The 20,316-nt window shown below is 34.3% G+C and overlaps 1 protein-coding gene across 6 annotated transcripts in view; it reads right to left on the reverse strand.

Annotated features, from left to right (window-relative positions):
- The window catches only part of IRAG2 (inositol 1,4,5-triphosphate receptor associated 2), a 77,438-nt gene that overhangs the window by 13,774 nt on the left and 43,348 nt on the right, over window positions 1-20,316 (reverse strand). For all 6 annotated transcript variants that reach the window (XM_016119217.2, XM_036236846.1, XM_016119218.2 and 3 more), the window contains 10 exons: window positions 18,889-19,036; window positions 18,032-18,113; window positions 8,716-8,762; window positions 8,545-8,609; window positions 8,284-8,391; window positions 6,178-6,248; window positions 4,249-4,306; window positions 2,861-2,924; window positions 2,745-2,775; window positions 2,352-2,492 (listed from right to left, as the gene is read on the reverse strand). In XM_016119217.2, coding sequence (XP_015974703.2) covers window positions 2,352-2,492; window positions 2,745-2,775; window positions 2,861-2,924; window positions 4,249-4,306; window positions 6,178-6,248; window positions 8,284-8,391; window positions 8,545-8,609; window positions 8,716-8,762; window positions 18,032-18,113; window positions 18,889-19,036 — 815 coding nt within the window. The remainder of the gene's footprint in view (window positions 1-2,351; window positions 2,493-2,744; window positions 2,776-2,860; window positions 2,925-4,248; window positions 4,307-6,177; window positions 6,249-8,283; window positions 8,392-8,544; window positions 8,610-8,715; window positions 8,763-18,031; window positions 18,114-18,888; window positions 19,037-20,316) is intronic.

Genomic DNA, 20,316 nt, shown 5'->3' on the forward strand with positions numbered 1-20,316 from the left:
GATCTCATATACAGAAAACCCTAAAGATTTCACAAGAAGACTGTTAGAAGTAATAAATGAATTTAGCAAAGTTGCAGGACACAAAATCAACATATAAAAAACTAGTTCATGTGTATACACTAACAATGAACAATAAAAAAAGGAAATTAAGAAAACAATTCCATTTACAATAGCAATAAAATACTTAGGAATAAACCTACCCAAGGAGGTGAAAGATTTGTACACTAAAAACATTGCTGAAAGAAATTAAAGAACACATAAATAAAGGGAAAGACGTCCCTTGGCATGAATTGGAAGTCTTAATTTTGTTAAGATGTTCATACTACCAAAATCAATCTATAGATTTAATGCAATCCCTATCAAAATCTCGATAGCATTTTTTTTTTGCAGAAATAGAAATATCTATCCTAAAATTCACATGGAATCTCAAATAGGATCCCTAATAGCTAAAACAACTTTTAAAAAGAACAAAGTTGGAGAATTCGCACTTCAAAATATATTACAAAGCTACAGTAATCCAAACAGTATGGTACTGGCATAAAAACAGATACATAGACCAATGGAACAGTATATAAACTTACACATATATGGTTAAATGATCTTTCATAATGGTGCCAAGATTACACAACAGGGCAAAGATAGTCTCTTCAACAAATAATGTTGGAAAAACTCAATATCCACATGCAAAAGAGTGAAGTTGGACTTTGTCTTACACCACGCACAAATCAACTCAAAATAATTAAAAATCTAAATGTAAGACCCAAAACTTATAACTCCAGAAGAAAACATGGTACGGGGACCTTCAAGACAATTTGACAGTGATTTCTTGGATATGACACGGAAAGCACAGGCAACAAAAGCAAAAACAGACAAACGGTACCACATCAAACTTAAAAACTGTGCACTGAAGGACAGAATGAAAAGGCAACCTACAGAATAAAATATTTGCTAATTATATATCTTATTAAAAATCAGACAAAGAACTTGAATGGAAATTTTCCCAAAGATGATGTGCAAATGGCCAATAAACACATGAAAAGATGCTCAACAATACTAATCATCAGAGAAATGCAAATCAAAACCACCTTGCACGCATTAGGATGGCTACTATAAAATAATCAGAAAATAACATGATGGTCAGGATGTGAAGAAACTGAAACCTTTGTGCAGTGTTAGCAGGGTCATAAAACGGTGCAACGCCCATGCAAAACAATATGGTTGTTCCTCAAAAAACTTAAAAATAGTTCTTCATATGATCCAGCAATCCCACATCTGGGTGTATTTCTAAAAGAACTGAAAGCAGAGTTCTCAAAGAGATATTTGCACATAGTCATAGTCATAGCAACAATGTTTACAACAGCTATGAGATGGAAGCAACTCAAATATCCATCAATAAATGAATGGATAAACAAAATGTGGCATATACATAAATGGTATGTTTTATTCAGCCTTAAAAAGAAAGGCAAACCTGTCATATGCTACAACATGAATGAACTTTGAAGACACTGTGTAAGTGAAATAAGCCAATCACGGAAAGACAAATACTGTATGATTCCACTTACATGAAGTATCTAATGGTCTAATTCATAGAAACAGAAAGTAGAATAGTGGTTACCAGGAGCTGAGAGGGAGGAAAGGGAGTTGTTTAATGGCTACAGAGGTTCAGTATGCAAGATTAAAAGGTTCAGGAGATCTACTTCACAACAATGTAAATATATTTAACATTACTGAACCATACACTTAAAATATTTAAAATGCTAAATTTTATGTTATGTGGTTTTTTATAACAAAATAACAAAATACAGAATATGGTTTCTAAATTTCTATTTTCCTTTTCCAAAACTAGCCCTCTTAATTTCCCAACCCATCTCTGTATTTATGGTGACTTCGAAGAATGGAAGAATAATAGTTGTTATACTGCTATGTACCTTACAGAAGGCTTGCCCAACATCTGACAAGACTGAAATCGGTCCCCATTCTCTTTTTTTCAGTTAATTAAATGGACATACTTTTAATTCTCTTCTTTGAAACTTAAAATTGATATCTCCTATTGCTCAGTTTTCTGCAAGTATTATTCTTCTTCCTGAAATCTATTTGAAAATCCAGAAAACAGATGACTCATACAACTACTATAAAAGACATTTATTGTTTTATTGCTTATATTCTCTTACTAGTGAATTTTTTATTTTACCCTGATCTTGAATTATTACCTCCTATTAATTTACATTGGAGTCAGGCAGAGCTTGGTATCTGGTGTTGATTTTAGTCATAGAAGTAAACTTATGTGTAATTTGGAAAATATTATTAATAATGTGACCAAATAGATAGTCCCCAAATGTTATGATTCTTACCTCCAATAGCTTTAAACAGTTAGTGATTTCTGTCTTCAAATTTTCTTCTGCCAAGTCACGGGATCTTTCTTCAAGCTTTACTCTTTTCTCCAAGGTGAACCAATCACACTTAAATCCCAAAGATAATCGGAGAAATTCAGCCTGTTATCAAAATAATATGAGGGTGAAGTGAGAAAACTGGATGTAATCAAATATTTCAAATATTTATATGAGGCATTGCTTTCTCTTTCCAGCAACTTAATGTTGGCATGCAAAGGCTTTATCCACACTTTGTCATTGTCAAGCCAGACAGACATCAAATGTATAAGAGCTTGTGCAAAAGCATGAAGCAACCACAGGCAAGTGAGTCTAAAACACTTATTTTTAATTAAAGACAAAAATATTTTAACTCACCTCCACCTCCTTCTCATTAGCAGAAGAAGTGCTGTAGGATAAGACAAAGAACTTACTCAAGCATAGTTCAACAGAAAAGCAAAAAATGTTAGCATACTATGTGAAAAAAAGCTTACTTGTCACTTTGTCTAAAGTTAACTGATTTCACAGTTGTTACAGGAAGAGAGGAAACAGCAGTGTCTATTAAAAGATAATAAATATTATTTAGTTAAAAAGGCTTAACAGCTAAAGGCACATTCAATCAACTGTTATGTTCCTTCTCCACTAAACGAAGGCATTTCATTGACATATGTCTGAGACAACAGCCAATGAATAATGCATTTGCTGAAATGTAAGATAATATGCTACCCTTTTGGGATCATGATGACTAAAATCATAGGCTCATACTTCAGCCTGTAAATAGTCTGAAACCTGAAAATGTCTCAGAGTCAAGGGATAGCCCAAGTTGTTTGCTTTGCATTTGAATGTTTATTTAACTTGAACTCTTGGCTACATGCGATCCTTCCTCTGGCACCCTGGTCCTCCTTTGGATCAAGGCATTAACTAGCAGCAGTGGCAGTAGTAATAGTGATTATAGTAGTAATAGTAGTAGTAATAATAAATAATAATAATGTATAATAGAAGAATATTGGTAACAATAACAGCAACAATATACCTGCCCTCAACCATTCATTACGTGTTTACTATATGTCAATCTCACAACAAGGCTCTTAACACAAATTAATGATACTCTTAATGACAACTTTACAAAAAGGACAATATATTAGCTACAGGAACATTAGATTTAACATTGAAAAAACCTGGTTTAACTCTTGGCTTTGACCCTTATACCTATGTGAACTGGAACAAACAACATCAACCACTTACAAAATCAGGATATATATTTTCTTCTATAGTGTTACTGTCTACAGTTTATAGGCTATGAAACTGAATCACAGTTTACCTATCTCACATAGATATTTGGGAAAACTAAATAAAACTATGCACATAAAGAATTTAACAATGCACATAGCATATAGTATATTCTCAATAAAGGGTATTTTTTTTTTACTCATTTCCATTTTGCAGATGACAATAATTGATATTTGTGTTAAATAACTTTTCGAAGTTATAGCTAATCAGAGACTGACTCCAAAGCCAGAATCCTATTTACTACTCCCTCCTAATCAAGGTGAAATGGGAAGGGAAGCATATTAGCACTTAGTCTTTAAATGTTGGCTTATTTACTTTTAGATGGGGAGATGAAAAAGATCTCAAAGTAGAGCTCAGAGTTCAACTACCAACATTGGTGTGGTTCTTAGTCACCATAAGGCCATAGTGCTCTGGGGTTTATGTTATGGCAACAAAAATTATACCAATGAAATCAAGACTCAGTTCTGCTGGCTGATTACCTATAGAGATGCAGAATTTGCAGATACTATATCTTTACTCAGAGAGATTTCACCCATAAAAATACTAGCAGGGAACAAAAATTCATGTGGGGGTGGGAGAGAACATTCCTTACCTCCCATAGCACACTCTTTTTTATGCTCATCTATTGTTCTTGGTTCCTCTTTGGCTTCCTAAAATCATAAAGAGATTTTATTACTGTACAGAGAGTGGATATCCTTTATAACCAATCATTTCCCAACTTCCCGTCCTCTCCTAAACCTACCCTGTCAAAAACACTCTATAGCGTTCAAAGAACTGTACTAAGGGCTAAAGAAACAAACAAGATTGGCTCCAGGGCAGATTCCAATCTAGTTGCAGAATAAAGAACAGAAATATATGAATAGCTGCAAACATGATATAAGTTACCACAAAGCAAAGTAAGATTAATTGCCAAATAAATGGGATATAGACAAGTGCTCTGCAAAGGGAGAGGAGAGATAGCACAGCTTGGATAGCATGGAAAGTCTCTGGATAGGATGGATGAAGAGGCAAAGTGGGAGTGATCCAGGACTATCACGTGCAGCTTTCTTGGTGGGTTGTTGGGGAAATCATGGCAAAAATAGCTGATAAAATAGTGTTACATTAGCCTTTAACTCCATATGAATATATTTTAAGGTCATTGACCAACTGTCTTACAAATATATCTATATAACAAGAAACTCCATAATAAGAGGGTCGTAGTGTGCTGCCTGGGAAATCTAATGGGAAAGGTATAAGTATGCAATCATTTTTATAAAAATTGTTCAATATTCTCAGAAATTTTCCGTAAAAATAAATCTAAGACAAATTTGTTTCGACAGTTGAAACAAAGACTTTGATGAAACATAACAAATGCAATAACATGAGCACTGGATCATTCTTAACATTTAAATATTCTTAAGTTTTTTGAATCCTCCCTCAACCTATGACCTCTTCCTGGTATGGCATTTCCTCCCTCTCCTGCCCTTCATGGCCACACTTCTAGGAAGAGTTATCCGAGGTTGTGTTTTCCAGTTCTTTGTCTCCCATCTGTCAGCAATAAATTACTCTGACCCTACACCCTCCTAACTGAGGAAACTGCCTTTCCCTGTTATCATCGGCAACCTCCCTACTGCCAAATTTTGTCTTTAACTTACTTGACCTCACTATTGCATCTAAAATGATCTATAATCCCCTCCTTCTTGAAGGTTTTTCTTCCCTTGGTTCTGCTCTCCTGCTGTTCCCCCATCACAATAGCTCTTTCTCATTCTCCTCTGCCATTGCCTTCCCTTATTAGATACTGGAATCGTCAAGAGTCAAGTGTCCTCAGTGCTCTCTTCCTGACTGCCAAAGTCCTCGGGAATCTTATCTGCACACTTGGTTCTTTGCTGATGACTCATGAATGTGTGTCCACTGCTATAAGTCTCATTGGTAAGATTAAGAATATGGGTATATAACCATTTATAAAATCTCCTTATAGACTATTGATGTCTCACATCAACCTGAAACTTTACTTATCTTGAACTGCTCTTATTTTACCCCACAAATTCTATTCTTCTTATTCCCTCCCTACTCTCATGTTATTCTATTCATATCTTTTCCATGACACCTTTTCTAGCCTCTCGCCCTAAGAGATCTTTTTTTCATGTCTCTAATTCCACTCTAATCAGAGTAATTGTATGTTACTTTCCCTAATTAGAACATATATTTAAGAGACATTTCATGGTTTTATTCAACCTTATTAATGCATTAATTTACTTACGAGTCCTCTGTTAATAGATATTTAGCTTGTTTCCAGTAGACTTTTGATGAATAAATGACTGAATGAATGACTATAGTGTGACCTTGGACAAGTCACAGGGATGCTTTGGCCTCAACTTCATATATAAAAATATTGGTATAATTAGATTATTTTAAATTCATAATATTTTAGAAAGATAAAATGACATAGTGCTTTGAAGAGTGTTTCTGCAAACTTAAAGAAACAGTTCTACCATTGTAACATATCATTACTTTTACTGTTAACATGTGTATATTTTCTTACCAGATTTAACATGATTTTGTCCTCACTCACAGAGCCTTTAAGTACAATATTCTCATGAGCTGGACTTGTGTCTACAAGAAAAAGAAAACACACTAAACAGTTGGGGCACAGTAACAAGTAAAAAAGGAAGAAACAGCAAGGGTGACAATATAGGCAGACTAGTAAGAGGCAAAGGCCTTACTTAACATGTGAGATAAATTATGTACTACAAAATTTTAAATGTGCCCACTGATTCAGAACCAGGACTGGAGAAGCTAAGATTACTAAGGAAGCTAGCCATATAAGATTTCTTAATAGAAATGAACATCTGTATAAATGGTCTTCAAATAGTCGAGTTTTTAAAATCTTTTTTAAGATTGCTACTGTTTTCTTTTTATTGAACACATTACTGGTATAATTATGGAAACGGGACAAAGGAAGGATGATCAATTTTTTAAAAATTATATATGCAAGGCTGATAACAAAATATGGCATCCTTTCAAAACATGGAATCTTTCAAAATGTCATCAAATTAAGAAAAAATGATGCACTTTTAAATTATGTCATTCCTTTTTATAATTTCCCTTTTCATGTACTTTATTTGTATTATAATGACTTGATAATGATTTCCCTTTTTACATGATCCACTGCCCTGAAATTTGTTAAGTACAGGCTCAAAAGTCAGCAGTTATAGGTAGGTTTTGTTTCTTTCTTTTTAAGAAAAAGATAGTAAAAGGATGTATTATATTTTTAAAATTTATATGGAAATGAAAACAAAATGGTAACCACTTTCCTCAGTGATATAAATTTTCCCTATGAAAATTTTATTTTCATTTTTCTTTAAGTTTTAGGATAGATAATAGATTCATATGGTCTATAAACTTAAAAATGTAAAATGTTTTACAGTGAAAATTTTCCCTCCCATCCACGCCAGCCAGAAACCTACTTTTCCTCCCCATAGACAATGTTATTTTGTCTAGCCTTCATGCACATACAAAACTTTTTCCTATTCTTTTTCCCATAATTTTTACATGTAACACATAATATTTTGTACTCATTGGTATTTTTTTAAAGAAACAATAGTTTTTCAATATCCTTCCAAGAAAAAAGGTTCCTTAAATATGTTTTATGAATACATATAAGTATTTTGTTACATGGGCATGCCAAAAGTCTTCTATTGATAATTAACTTTTTTCTAATGTTTTGTTATAATAAACAATGATGCAGTGAATAAATTTACTCATATGTCATGTAATATGTATTTTAGATCTATAGGATAGATTCTCAGAAATCAAATTGTTTTATCAAGATATATACATTTAGCATTTTGGTAGGTATTGGAAACTTCCCCTCCATATTAATTACAATAATTTATTCCCTACAGCGATGTATGAGAATTCCTTTCCCCACCCCTCAACCTTACCAACAGAGTGTAATCAAATTTTTGCGATCAGTTGAAATAGTATCTTGGTGCAGTTTTAATTGAAATTAATTAATATTAAAATTTTTCTTATTTGGTATGAGGTAGAGTATAAAGATATTCTTCAGTTAACTTAAGGAATGGATTCCATTTCTACAATTTTATGGCCCTTCTAAGGCAGTGCCTATATCTCAAATTTAGCTGTCGAGTTCAAACAATTACATGAATTTTTCTTGTTGATTGCTTTGACAGTCCCTTGAGTATCAACTGCAATGGTGTCTCACTGGGAATAGTTGAGAATAACTACCTTATTTTCAGAGTCAGGTGGCAGAAAGGCTCTAACATGTCATCTAGTTAATTATTTTGCCTCCTGAATGGACCATCATGAATTCATTTATTATTCTAATAGATTCTAATTAGGATTCTAAAATTTCCTAAATAGTTGATTCCACACCTGTGTCACAGGTAAGACCCAGTTGTGTTCAATCAATCTTTGCCATAAAAAAATATTTAAATCACATTAAAATATATTGTCATTTATGTTATATCTACAGAATTGAAAAGAGTTGGTCACCTCTTGGACTACTTTTCTTTGGACTATGTCTCCAAATTTTTTTACAAAGTAATGCTACTGAGGATAGTTACTCTACTAGCTTATAGGTTTGTTAGTGTTATAGAATGGAAACTAGAATATTTTAAGAGCTCACCTTTGATTTTTATCACAGTAGAAGCTGATCTTGTATCCTCCTTTTTTTCACAGAGTGATTTGCAATCAAGGTCACCAGAAGCCATATTCAAAGTTTCTGATCGAGCATCTATCAACAGGAAGACACTAATGGCATAAATACTATGCAAAAGGAATATTTGCCTATGTTCTTTTCATTTGCACACATCAGCAGGTCACAGAACTTCAAGCTTATAGTTATAAAACTAATGGTCTATATTATATCTTTTCCAAGTCCACTCACCACTTGAAGTTACAGTGCTCTCAGTGGATGAAGTATGTCCAGGAGAAGGCAGTGTGGAATAGTCCCTGCCAAAGAGTAGAAGAAATATTTTGGGGTGTCAGGTCCAAAAATTCTCTTAAAAACTAAGTGAATGTGTGTACAAATTTACACATACACAACAGACAGGCAAACCTGGACTGTGGCAGGCTCTTAGAATCCAAATGTTCAGCACCATTCTCCTTAAGGTAAAAAAAAAAAAAAAAGAAGAAGAAATAAGTTCAACAATTTGACATTTTCCATTTCAGAAAGGTGGTTTTAAGCAAACATTTTCACATAAATTTAAATGAACTCATATTTACTTTGCCCTTTTGGAGAGGATATGGGGATGGGATCGTATATGGCAGATTGATATATATACTTCCTCAAAGCTGTACTTGCAAAAAAATCCAACTTTAAGTATACTTACAAGCTTAATATTTAAAGAAAACCTGATAAATTCTTTGGAAAAACAAATTCTAAACTTAAAGGGCAGATAGCGTTTATTTCATAAACTTAAGTCAAGTTTCCCTTAAACAGAACATTCTACATGGGTATAAAATATTCATATTTATGCAAATACTACTCAACCTAACTTTTTTGACCTGGTGATTTAAAGATGGTTCTCAATTTTCTAGGCATACAAATCGTACATTTGAAATTTAATCAAATTCTCAAAGATCTGAGGGATGATGTGTAAGTCAACACCTATTACTTGGTGCTCAAAAAGAGCTTAATCAAACTATGGCTGCGGTCTGCTTGGGCAAGTGTTTGAAAGTCTCATTTGAACTTCTTAGTCTCTATCAGAAGTTCCTAATTTGAGGTGAGTTGATTAGTTCACTTTATTTCAAAAAATACAGCGAGAACATGGGTTTCTCTTTAATAGTAAGCTTTTCTAATAAGCATTTTTCATTATTATTTGATCTATTTAGAAAAATAAATTAAAATTTAATAAATCAAAACTGAAATCACTTGGACATAATCACAAACCTGCAGAGACAATGCAAAAATGAAGACATTTAAGTATTACACAATCAAACATAGACCTTCTTATTAATTGCAACCAACAACAGGTTTTAGTGAAGGGCTGCTCTATTATCATTCACAATATTTAGAATCCATCCAAGATAATATTGATTATAGCCACAGAAAAGTAAAGATCTAGCAAGAGTTTGCTGCATATGTAGTTATCCAGTACAATAATGGTAGCTTATATCTGTGCAGCATGTTAAAATTTACAGAAGCCCTCATCTCGTTTAATTCTCCCAACAACCTTATGCAGTGGGTTTTAGCAAGAAAATATTTACTTATTTTAGGTAAGGAAAGTAAAGCCAATATATAAAGTAATTTCCCAAGAATATTCAGAATAGTGGTATCAGCATCTAAATCCAGATTGGACTAAATACATTGTCCTCTCTGCTCTAAACAGAATTGTCCCTGAGATATCCCAGACTGCTTGAGAGGCAAAGACTTCCCAATTATTACGTTAGACTGGTAAATGATTTAAATATTCACCTTGAATGTTTAGAAAAAACCCACAAATTTGAAAAGCAAGAATTCATACCTGATCCTCTTATACATCAGTGTTGAGCACTCTTCTCTTTTATTTCATTTCATCTCTGCTGTAAATGTCTTTGGATCAGACTATGTGTGTCAAAAGCCCCTCATGACATCAGCTAATTTAATTCAAGAACTGTCATCGAAGGCCTGCTTTGTGCCAGGAACAATAACAAAAGCTAGAGACATAGAGGAGCTCATAGGCCAGTCATGAAGACAAATATGTAAAACAAATAGGTCATAAATTATATGCTGCATTCCAGAGAGAAAAGTAATATTTTTAAAACATAACAGAGTGGGGTAATATTTAAATTAAATTTTGAAGAGAAATTGTGCCTTCTACTATGCCTTATACCCTACAGGAAGTTAAATAATGATGGCCCTAACCTTAAAATATTTAAATAAATTATATTAGTAATTATTATGTGCTTATTAACGATATTCCTATATATAAGAAATAAAGCTAGAAAAAAAATTAAATATTCTTCAGTTTCATTGAGTATCATACTTCATAAAAGTCAACAAAAATTCTTTAATAAAAAAAATCAGGCCCATTTAATATTCCCTAACATACAAAAATTTGTTATTATGTGTGGCTTGAAATAACACTTATTACTGTGCTATAATCAATCATGTATATCACATATAATAATTATGTTGCACTAACTGAAAAGCTAATTTTGTCAGAAAAAGACTTCTTGTTATATGAGGGTCATGGAAACTTGTATTTGAATTTTAAAAATATAAAAGAAATGCAGTTATTTCCTATTTAATCAAACTGATTTCCAATATGGGGGAGGGGAGGAGAATGACCCATCATTTCTGTAAACTTTGTTTTTTTTAAAAGACTCTTATTTAGTGTCAAAATAATGAATACAGCAGAAATACGGTTTGCTTCTATTATATTATAAATGTCTCATTTCTCATAATGCTCTGTTGTAAGCCATTCTTTTGTCCTATACCTCATATGTGAAACATTTTAGTCAGAAGCCTTTTGATAAACATGAATATATATGTTGATTAAATAAGTAATAATTCTGTGATTTCAGAGAAATGTCATTTATTTAGTAGTCATATATATGACTGCATTGTTCTGGAATAGTTGCAAGGTAAGCAACTAGCTATTATTCGCAATTCATTAATCTTATAAATCTCACTGATCAGAAAACAACCCAATATATATATAACATAATTTAGTCATAGATTTTCATAAATTTGGTCTAATAGCATTTTTTCCCTTCTTACAAAAATAACCAGACAAAAAAAGATTTTTTTTTTTCAAACGTAGGATTATAGTTAATGAAGGTTGGAAATATAGCCTCTTGTAGTTTGTCTGGAGTGTGGTGGGTGATAACTCAGCAAAAACTTTCCATAATTGTGCTCTTTTCTTTCAATTTCTAAAGTCATCCCAATTCAAACCAGTATCCTGGACCACAGGAAAACCTAACCCCCACCTGGCAGATCATGAAAACACTATCCTACTGGATGTATTTTAAAACCAAGGAAAATAAAGAAATTGACTAAAAGCAAGCAAAAAATAAAGTTGAGATGAAAGACCTACTTACATGTAGAAGAGTGGCTCAAGTCAATGAGTCTAACACATGTTGACAAAATAGAGCAGGAAGAAGGTTCTTCCCGTCCAAGCCATTCAAATATCAGCCTGCATAATATTTACATGAAAATCCATGGTCCAGCCCATTTTCCTTTGACAGTAAGAGTTTAATGGAGGGTGGGGTAGTCAAGGTGCTCAAGTAATAAACAGACAGATTCTTTCATGGGTTGGGTCAACTAATGCTAACACTACACACACACACACACACACACACACACACACACACACACCAGTATTATTTCAATATTTAGAAAAATATGAATAAGAAATAACTTTTAAGATATTAGTAATGTCAATTAATAGCCCTAGATAATCTCCTGGGTTACTTTATTTTTATTCTCCTAGATGAAATGTTACTTTATCTATAGATTTTATAATCAAAAACCCTTCCACTAATGAACATTCGTGTTACCAATGTAATTCTTTACTATTAGATCTATTTTAGATGATGTTACTTAAATAAGTACTATTTCTGAAGAAAAAAATGAACAAAAGTTGTCTTCGTTCTAACTTAAAAAAAAAATATCTTTGGCTCCATGTTGGTTTCAACATTCTAACAAAAGAAGGAAAATAGAATGATGAAAGCTTATAACTGCTGTAACCTAAACAAAACTAAATTGCCTCACAGGTTTTTTTTTTTTTTTCCAATTCTAACTGAAAGGACACCACACCCTCAGATCTACAGGACACACCTACCACTTTGAGGTTCATTTATAATTTAGTTATCAATCAACTTTCACATGTCCCAATTTTGCACCTGGCAATGTTATTTATTCTCCAAGGTTATTAATGCTGCACCCACGCACAGCTTGAGAGAACAGGACAGGGCAGACAACAGCCAGAAAATCTGAGGTATTTTAAAACTGAATCTGCCCTTTGCCTCATAAATCACTTCCTCCTAATAATAGTATATCTTAGACAAATATATGTAATAACATGAAGGAGAGCTCAAAGGGATGGCAAGACACTTAATATTTTGTGTATTGTTTTTTTTTAATAGCCAAAGGTAAAACAAATTTATTTTCATACCCCTGACTTGTAATAAGATATCATGTGAGCCTCACACTGCTGATAATTCTGAATCTGGGTGATAGTTACAGCTGCTGTAACTATCTGAGAGTTTACCATGAATCATGTACTTTACATACATTATAGTGTCTTGGCGGGGTCGGATCTGAGATTGGAGTAGGTAGAGGGGAGAATCAGTTTTGTTTTCATAGAATTTTCATGACACTCCAGTTCTTGGAGTATTTGGGGACACACATAGGCACCTAATCACATGTCTAGTTTTGCAAAGGCCTAGAAACCCTTTGGTTGTCATTCGGACTCAATGGTGAGAACAGTGAAGAAAGGAAGAAAGATAGAGACAATTGAACCCCAGAGAGGAATTTCCAAGGCTGAGGAAGAATTAAGGGAGTGGGGCCTACAAACAGCTGGGTCCAGCTATTGAAGGGAGCACCAAAACTCGATTTAGTGGGAGACTGTACCTTGCTGGATTATCTATACACCTGGAAAGGTAGAGAATAATTTTAACAATCATGACACAAGTTTTCCACCCAACATCACAGTAGGACCCTGCTCTGACAGTGCTGAGACAAGTCATCTACTGACCGGGGACAGATCTCTAAAGCTTCAGACACAGAGTTCCAAAGAAGTCAGAAGGGGAGCAGGCAGGGCCCGTAGGCAGTGGGGCAACAAACCAAAGGACTGCAGAGATGTGTCCTTCCCTGGGACCCAGTAGTAGGTGAGGCCTGAAGGACAATGGATTTATTGGTATGGACCCCTGGAGATTCTTGAAAATGTTGAGAAAGACCCCATGAAACAAAAGAGGCTTTCTATTCATCAGTAAGTGGAGAAAAAGAGCATTGAGATTTGTATGTTCTCTAAATATGACCTACTTGGTTTGTTTCCATAGACTGGGTAAACCAGAACTTAGTCATTACAGATATATAGATAGATATAGATATGGATAGATAGATATAGATATATGTGTATATATATACACATACATATAATGTATATGTGTAACATATGTATATGTGTATATGCCTATTTGAATCCTCAAAACATGCAAAGTAATGTCTCTGTTTTACAGGGGACATAAGTGAGAGGTTCACACAGCTAATAAAAAACAGTCAGTCTTAAATTCCAAAACGTTTTCTAAGTGGCTAAAAATTTTCAATCCTTATTGGGAAAAATTTCAAATAAATCCAAAATTGACAGAATAGAATAACTGACCTTTGTGTACGCTTCTACAGAGACAACAATGATCAATCTATGCCCAATTTTGTTTCATCGATGTTGCCTTCCTTCTAAACACACCCCTGTATTGTTTTGAAGCAAATCCAGGAAATCATAAACATTTCTTCCAAAAATATTTCAGTCTGACTTTCTAAAATATAATGACTGAAAATAATTTATTTCCTTCTTTCTTCTTTACACAAAAATACCCCAAATAAATGAATTTCACTGGGTCAGTAAAGTAGCTCTGTTCTCGCCAAGAATGTCCCAAACTAGGCCCCAAATTATGTTACTAACAGATGTTCTTTTTGAGATATTAATCTCAATTAAGTCCTTTGCTCAAAGATCCTCTTACAAATACCAATGTTCAGTTTGGTCTCACACTGTACTTTCTGAAAAAAAGAAAATGGTAATAGATAGCTTCTTCTATGAATATGGGAGAGGAACTAAAACTAAAACTCAAGTTCTCAGGAACACCTGTCCAAAGAAAGGAGTGAGAAAACAATAGAGCAAGGCTATGAATTCAACAAGTTCATCGAGTGTTCTCTCTCAATGTCTTAAATAGATACTGCAGGGAGTACAAAAATAAGTAAATAGCCATTCAACAAATATTAACAGGGAAGCTACTGTATGCCAAATCCATGTTGGGTGCTAGATGTACATTGCTTAATGGCCAAACAAAGGCATTCTCTGCCAAGTTTATAATCTACTACAGGAATAAATAGGAGAAAACAAATAAATACCATGCAACTGGAGTATAGATGACAGAGGGGAGGAGAAAGAGTTACTGGGTCTAAAAGAACTTTTTTTTCCTCAGTAGAAAAGATGAGAAATGAGGAAACTGAGGCCTGAAAGACATGACTTTTCCTTAGTTACACAGAAATCGAACCAGGTGAAGAGTCTTCTCATTTGACTTCTAACCCATTATGATTTTCACCTCAAGAAGTACTTGAAATGCTTGACAAGAAACGTTTCTTGCTATCACAAGAAAGGTTTTATGAAACTGCTGGTTTTTGAAATGGGCTTTGACAATCAAATAGAATTCGAGGAGTAGAGACATGTACAGAGTTCCAGCCAGGAGCACAGCATAAACAGGTTTGTGTGGTGTATTCTGACAATACGCACTACCTGGTTTGGCTGATAGGATATGTAGGGATAAACATAAAGCAGTGATGAGGAAAAGATGGAAAGTTAGTTGTGACCAGATTAGGAAGGGGATTGAAAACCAGGTCAAGTTGTTTGTTATTATGGCTCTCAAGAGTGACAAAAATGCTGTACTTTGAAGACAAAGAGTTAAGAAGACACGTGACTTATTGGTCACTGGGATAAACACGAACTATGTTTTTGTCATTTTTATCTCATATTTCATTCTAATTCCTGTACTTGTTATTAATGAGAATGCTTAGAAAATCATTTTCTAAAAAGAGCTTTCTGTTTAAGAAATTGGCATAGGGGTGGGCATGAAGTGGTGAGAAGTAGGGATTTACTCAAGGGACAGGCATGAGAGAGTGAAGCGTGTAGTGAACGGGCTGTATAGATTCTTCAATGGAGCAGAAACCTGGAAAAGGAATGGTAAAAATTGGTGGTAACAGCCACAAAGTGTAGCCAACAGACTAGTTTCTGGGGACTATAGGAGAAATGAAACAGAAGACAACATGAAAACCTTCAGGAAAACTATACATTACCCCAAGAGCATTTAACAGAAGTTTCTATTATAATCTGTTAGCTCCTATTTTTGAATGGGTGTCAAAACCACAAACAATTTAGTCACATTTCCTAAAAAGAGAAGTAGATTAGGGGGTCTTTTTAAATACATAAACCAGCAAATTTCTTAGCCAAAAACTACTTTCAAGGTACCTACGGGTAATTATTATGATTGAAATGTCTAAATTTAGTGTTCTAAGAGGGGTTGTGAGAAAGGCTTATCCTTTGGAACTAGACAAACCTGAATTTGATTTCAGGTTTGCTACTTACTGATTGAGTAATCTTGGGTAAGTTATTTAAATTCCCTGAACTTCAGTTGCCTCACCTGTAAAACCAGAGAATACTTGCCATTGAAGTTGTAAAGGAATAACATGGCATGTGAAAATGCTTTCCTACAAAGTACCTAGTACACAACTGATGTTTTGTTCTTTTCCCTTCTTGGTGAAATCAGTGCCACATAAAAGGGAAATTGCTAATAACCAAACATCCTGTAAGCTTCCAAGTTCAACTTCCTTTATTAAAACTTTACAAGAACTGCAAATAGCAAAATAGATCAATTTCCTTTTTCTTTTCTTTCCTTTTCTTAGTTACTCAATAGGATCAGTACTAAGAAACAGAATAACGTTAGATGCATACATATAAGGAAAAATGAGAATACCTCATGTGCTCAGTGGTAAAAAGAAAAATAATCCCGTTTTTAAAAAAGAACAAAAGGCTGGGAAGACATATTTCTAAAGAAGATATACAGACGGCCAACAAATACATAAAAAAAGATGCTCAATATCACTGTTATTACAGAAATTCAAAAATTTACAGTCTATTAAAAAACTACTATGAGATACCACTTCACACCCACCAAGGTGGATATAATCAAAAAGACAGACAAGTGTTGACAAGGATGGAGAAATCAGAATCCTCATACATTGTGGGACTACTTGTGGGAATGGAAGTGCAGCCACTTTGGAAATCTGTTTTGCAGTTTCTCAAAATGTTAAACATAGAGATACCATATAATACAGCAACTTCACTCCTGGATATATATCCCAAAGAACTGAAATATATTTTTACACAAAAACTTATACACTAATGTTCATAGTATCATTAGTCATAATAGCCCCAAACTAGAAACAACTCAAGTAACCATCACCTGTTGGATGGATAAACAAAAAGTGGTATATCCACATACTAAAATAGTATTTAGTCATAAAAAGGAATGAAGTACCTATAACATGGATTAACCTTGAAACCATTATACTAAGTGAAAGAAGCCAAGCACAAGGGATCACATATTATATTATTCCATTTATATGAAATATTCAGAATAGGCAAATCGATAGCTACAGAAAGTAGATTAGTGGTTGCCTAGAGATTGGGATTGGTTGAGTGGATGGGAATAAACAGCTAATGGGTATGAAGTTTCTTCCTCTGGGGGTGATAAAACGTTCTAAAATTGTTGTGCTGGCTGAACAACTTGGATATATTTAAAAGTACTTAATTGAACAACTTAAATTGATAAATTGTTTGGTATGTTAATTATATCTCAATAAAGCTGTTAACAAAAAGGAAGATTGATAGATTGCCAGACCCCGAAACAGAACTGTCTGCACCACATGACTGAGAACCTAGTGGAGCTCAGGCTATAGTCCAAGAAGGAGCTCCAGACACATATCCATGACCTGGGGAGCCTGCCTAAGTGACTTCACGTTATTTAGTGTTCTTCTTTTCTTGGGTGGAAAGGTACCATTAGCACCTCACGACAGCAATAAATATTCTCTCTGCGCACTGCCTTACTTTATGACATTTTTTAACAAAGTACCAGCACCTCAAAGACTATCTAGCTTTAAATTCAACTCTTAGAGAGTCCTAGTGAGGACCTGAGAGTTTTTACAACCATTAGTGAATTTAAGTCTCAAACTAGCCTGCCTCTCAAATAAAAACTTCAGCACACTTTATCGAAATCTCCAGTTGGTTATATATCCTTGAGTTTATACTACGGAAGGGGCAGAATGACCCCAAATGACTGAATTTTAATTTCCTATCATCAAAAATTGACATCATTTCTTACACATTTGATTTTTGTGGTTTAAGACTCGTACTTGCTATAAGAGTGTCCATAATACAGTTAATCTTTGAACAATATGCCAGTTAGGGGTACCAGCTGCTGCACAGATAAAAATATCCATATGACCTAAGTCAGTTCTTTGAATGTGTGGACCCCCAACCACCAGTATTTAACAAATGAAGGAAGGAAGGAAGAGAGGGAGGGAGGGAGGGAAAAGAAAAGGAAATACCCATAGAAGAGGACTACTATACAGTAATACTAAAAAGGAGTTGAAATATAGTCACTTCCATACTTACTTCCATACTTTGGTCATCATTCATCCTGATGCAACCTGAAGGAGCTGTTCCTGGGTGGGGACCAGCTGTAGGGCCTGGGAACCTGGCAAGAGAAAGTAAAGTTCCTTATCACAGATAGAAACTCTGCAAATTTCAGCAGATACCAAACTGTAACATAGTCTCCCTCTCAAGTTTTACCAAATTTCTGGTTAAGTTCTATGGATTCATGGATTAAGTAGGACATAATAAGAGAGAGCTCCAAACTCCATCAGAGAGAGGTTACAAACCACAGAGAATCTAGCTAAAAATGAAAATGAATAATTTGCAATTCAAAGTCTTGCTTCCTCGCCTTCAATACAGAACAGAAATTTCTTTGGGTTGGAAAGTGCTCATAAACGCCACTGATATTTCTAAACTTTTCCTAGGGAAGATGAGTCTGTGTACTAAGAAAGGCAAATGAGAGCAGATGAGCTTCAGGGGGTGGAGGTGGGGACAGGGATGAGATCCCAACACCTTGATAACTTTGAGTCTGGAGGAAGAGAAATATGATCAAAATCTACCTGAACAAGTTAACTAAGCAGCATATAGCATATTCCTAAAAAGTGGGAAACATTTTATGTAGCCTAATTTGTCTCTTACATTTGAGAATGGATATAATAAAATTCAAAAGAGCGAGAAAACTATACTTCAAGAAAACTATATTGATATTTGTTTTAAAATGCTCAATGCTCAGAAAGTTTGAGAATTTACACAATAAAAGTTCTACAATAAAGATGTTAGAATCTCAGGATATGAAAATCTAACTTGTTGAAAGCTGAGGCAGTAGGAACAGGCTATCCATAAAAATGATGGTAAGTTTATCCTGTTCTTTAACTTACTTGTGTCTTCTAGTCACATCCAAAGCACCATCCTCTATTTCTCCATGTTTGAGTCTTTCACATGAAGCATGGATTCGGTTGGCCACACATGAGAAAGGTGTCAATGCCAGTCTTGGAACTGGTATAAGACTATCCAGATGCAAGGCATCTGCAGTAGAACAGAAAAGAATAAAAATAGAAATTTATTTCCGATTTAATACACACACATACACACACACACACATATACACACACACACATACACACATATATTCTTTACATATTGGGAGACTGGACCATTTCTGAAAAAGCATAAGTAAATTCAATTCTATTAACATTTTAATATAACCCTCCCCCCTTTTGATGCCTAGTTATACGGGGTAAAAATGCTAAAATTTCCTTTTTTTGAAGCGGGGGGCAAGGGGCTGGGGCGGGGGCAGAAAACCCTCGCCTACTAAGCAACTGGAGGGGTAGGTGATCTGTAGTCAGAGGGCAAAATCCAACCACATGCCTGTTTTGTAAATAAAGTTTTATTGGAACACAGACACACCCATTTGATCAGTACTGTCTATAGCTGCTTGTATGCTACAGCAAAGTAGAGTAGTTGCTGCAGAAACCATATGGCCTACAAAACATAAAGTATTTACAAAAACAGTTTACCATCTCCTAGAGAAAAAACCATTAAACATTGTGATTGGAACCTGTGAGAGTGGTGCAGGAAATCGGGTGACAAACCATTTGTGGGGAGGGGGGACCATCTTGTTATTATTTATTTATTTATTTATTTATTTAATTTTTGAGTATAGGAAGCAGCAGATTTCGTTAGGGAAAAAAAAATACAGGCTTTGGAGTCAATCGCAAATTTTTAGTTCAGATTCTGACTCTGCCACATACCAGTTGTGTGATCTCAGATAAATAACTAAATCACTCTGGGGCTTAGTTTACTTACATATTAAGTGATACATGACCTTAGGCAAATTACTAGCTCATATACCTGTGTTTCCTTGTTTCCTTCTCTTTAAAATGGGAATTATATTAGCATCTATCTCATGGGGATGTGGTGAGAATTAAATGAGTTAATAGATATGTTAAGAGCAGAAAAATCATCTCTATAAAGGACAATCCAACAGAAAATGGTCATTACATTAGTTTTCTCTTCTCTAGTTGAAATGATCCACAAATCAATCTGCTTTCTTTTTATTCCTTCTTAAATTTATTTTGATAATCATTTTATTTCTGTTGTCATTTTGGAACCAGCCATTAATTTTTGCTTTCAACTAGGTTGCATCTCCTAAAATAGAGCTCATTTTCCTTAGCCTGGCATTGAGTCATGGCCCACAATTTGACCCACAACCTGCTTCAAATTTATGTTCTACTGTATCCTCTTGTTTCCAAAATGACTTTAACTCTTCTTCAAATACTTAAGGCTTTTGCCTTCTTACTCCCTAC

Source organism: Rousettus aegyptiacus, unplaced genomic scaffold (genome assembly GCF_014176215.1).
Source record: "Rousettus aegyptiacus isolate mRouAeg1 unplaced genomic scaffold, mRouAeg1.p scaffold_m13_p_2, whole genome shotgun sequence".
In the NCBI taxonomy this organism is placed as follows: Eukaryota; Metazoa; Chordata; class Mammalia; order Chiroptera; family Pteropodidae; genus Rousettus; species Rousettus aegyptiacus.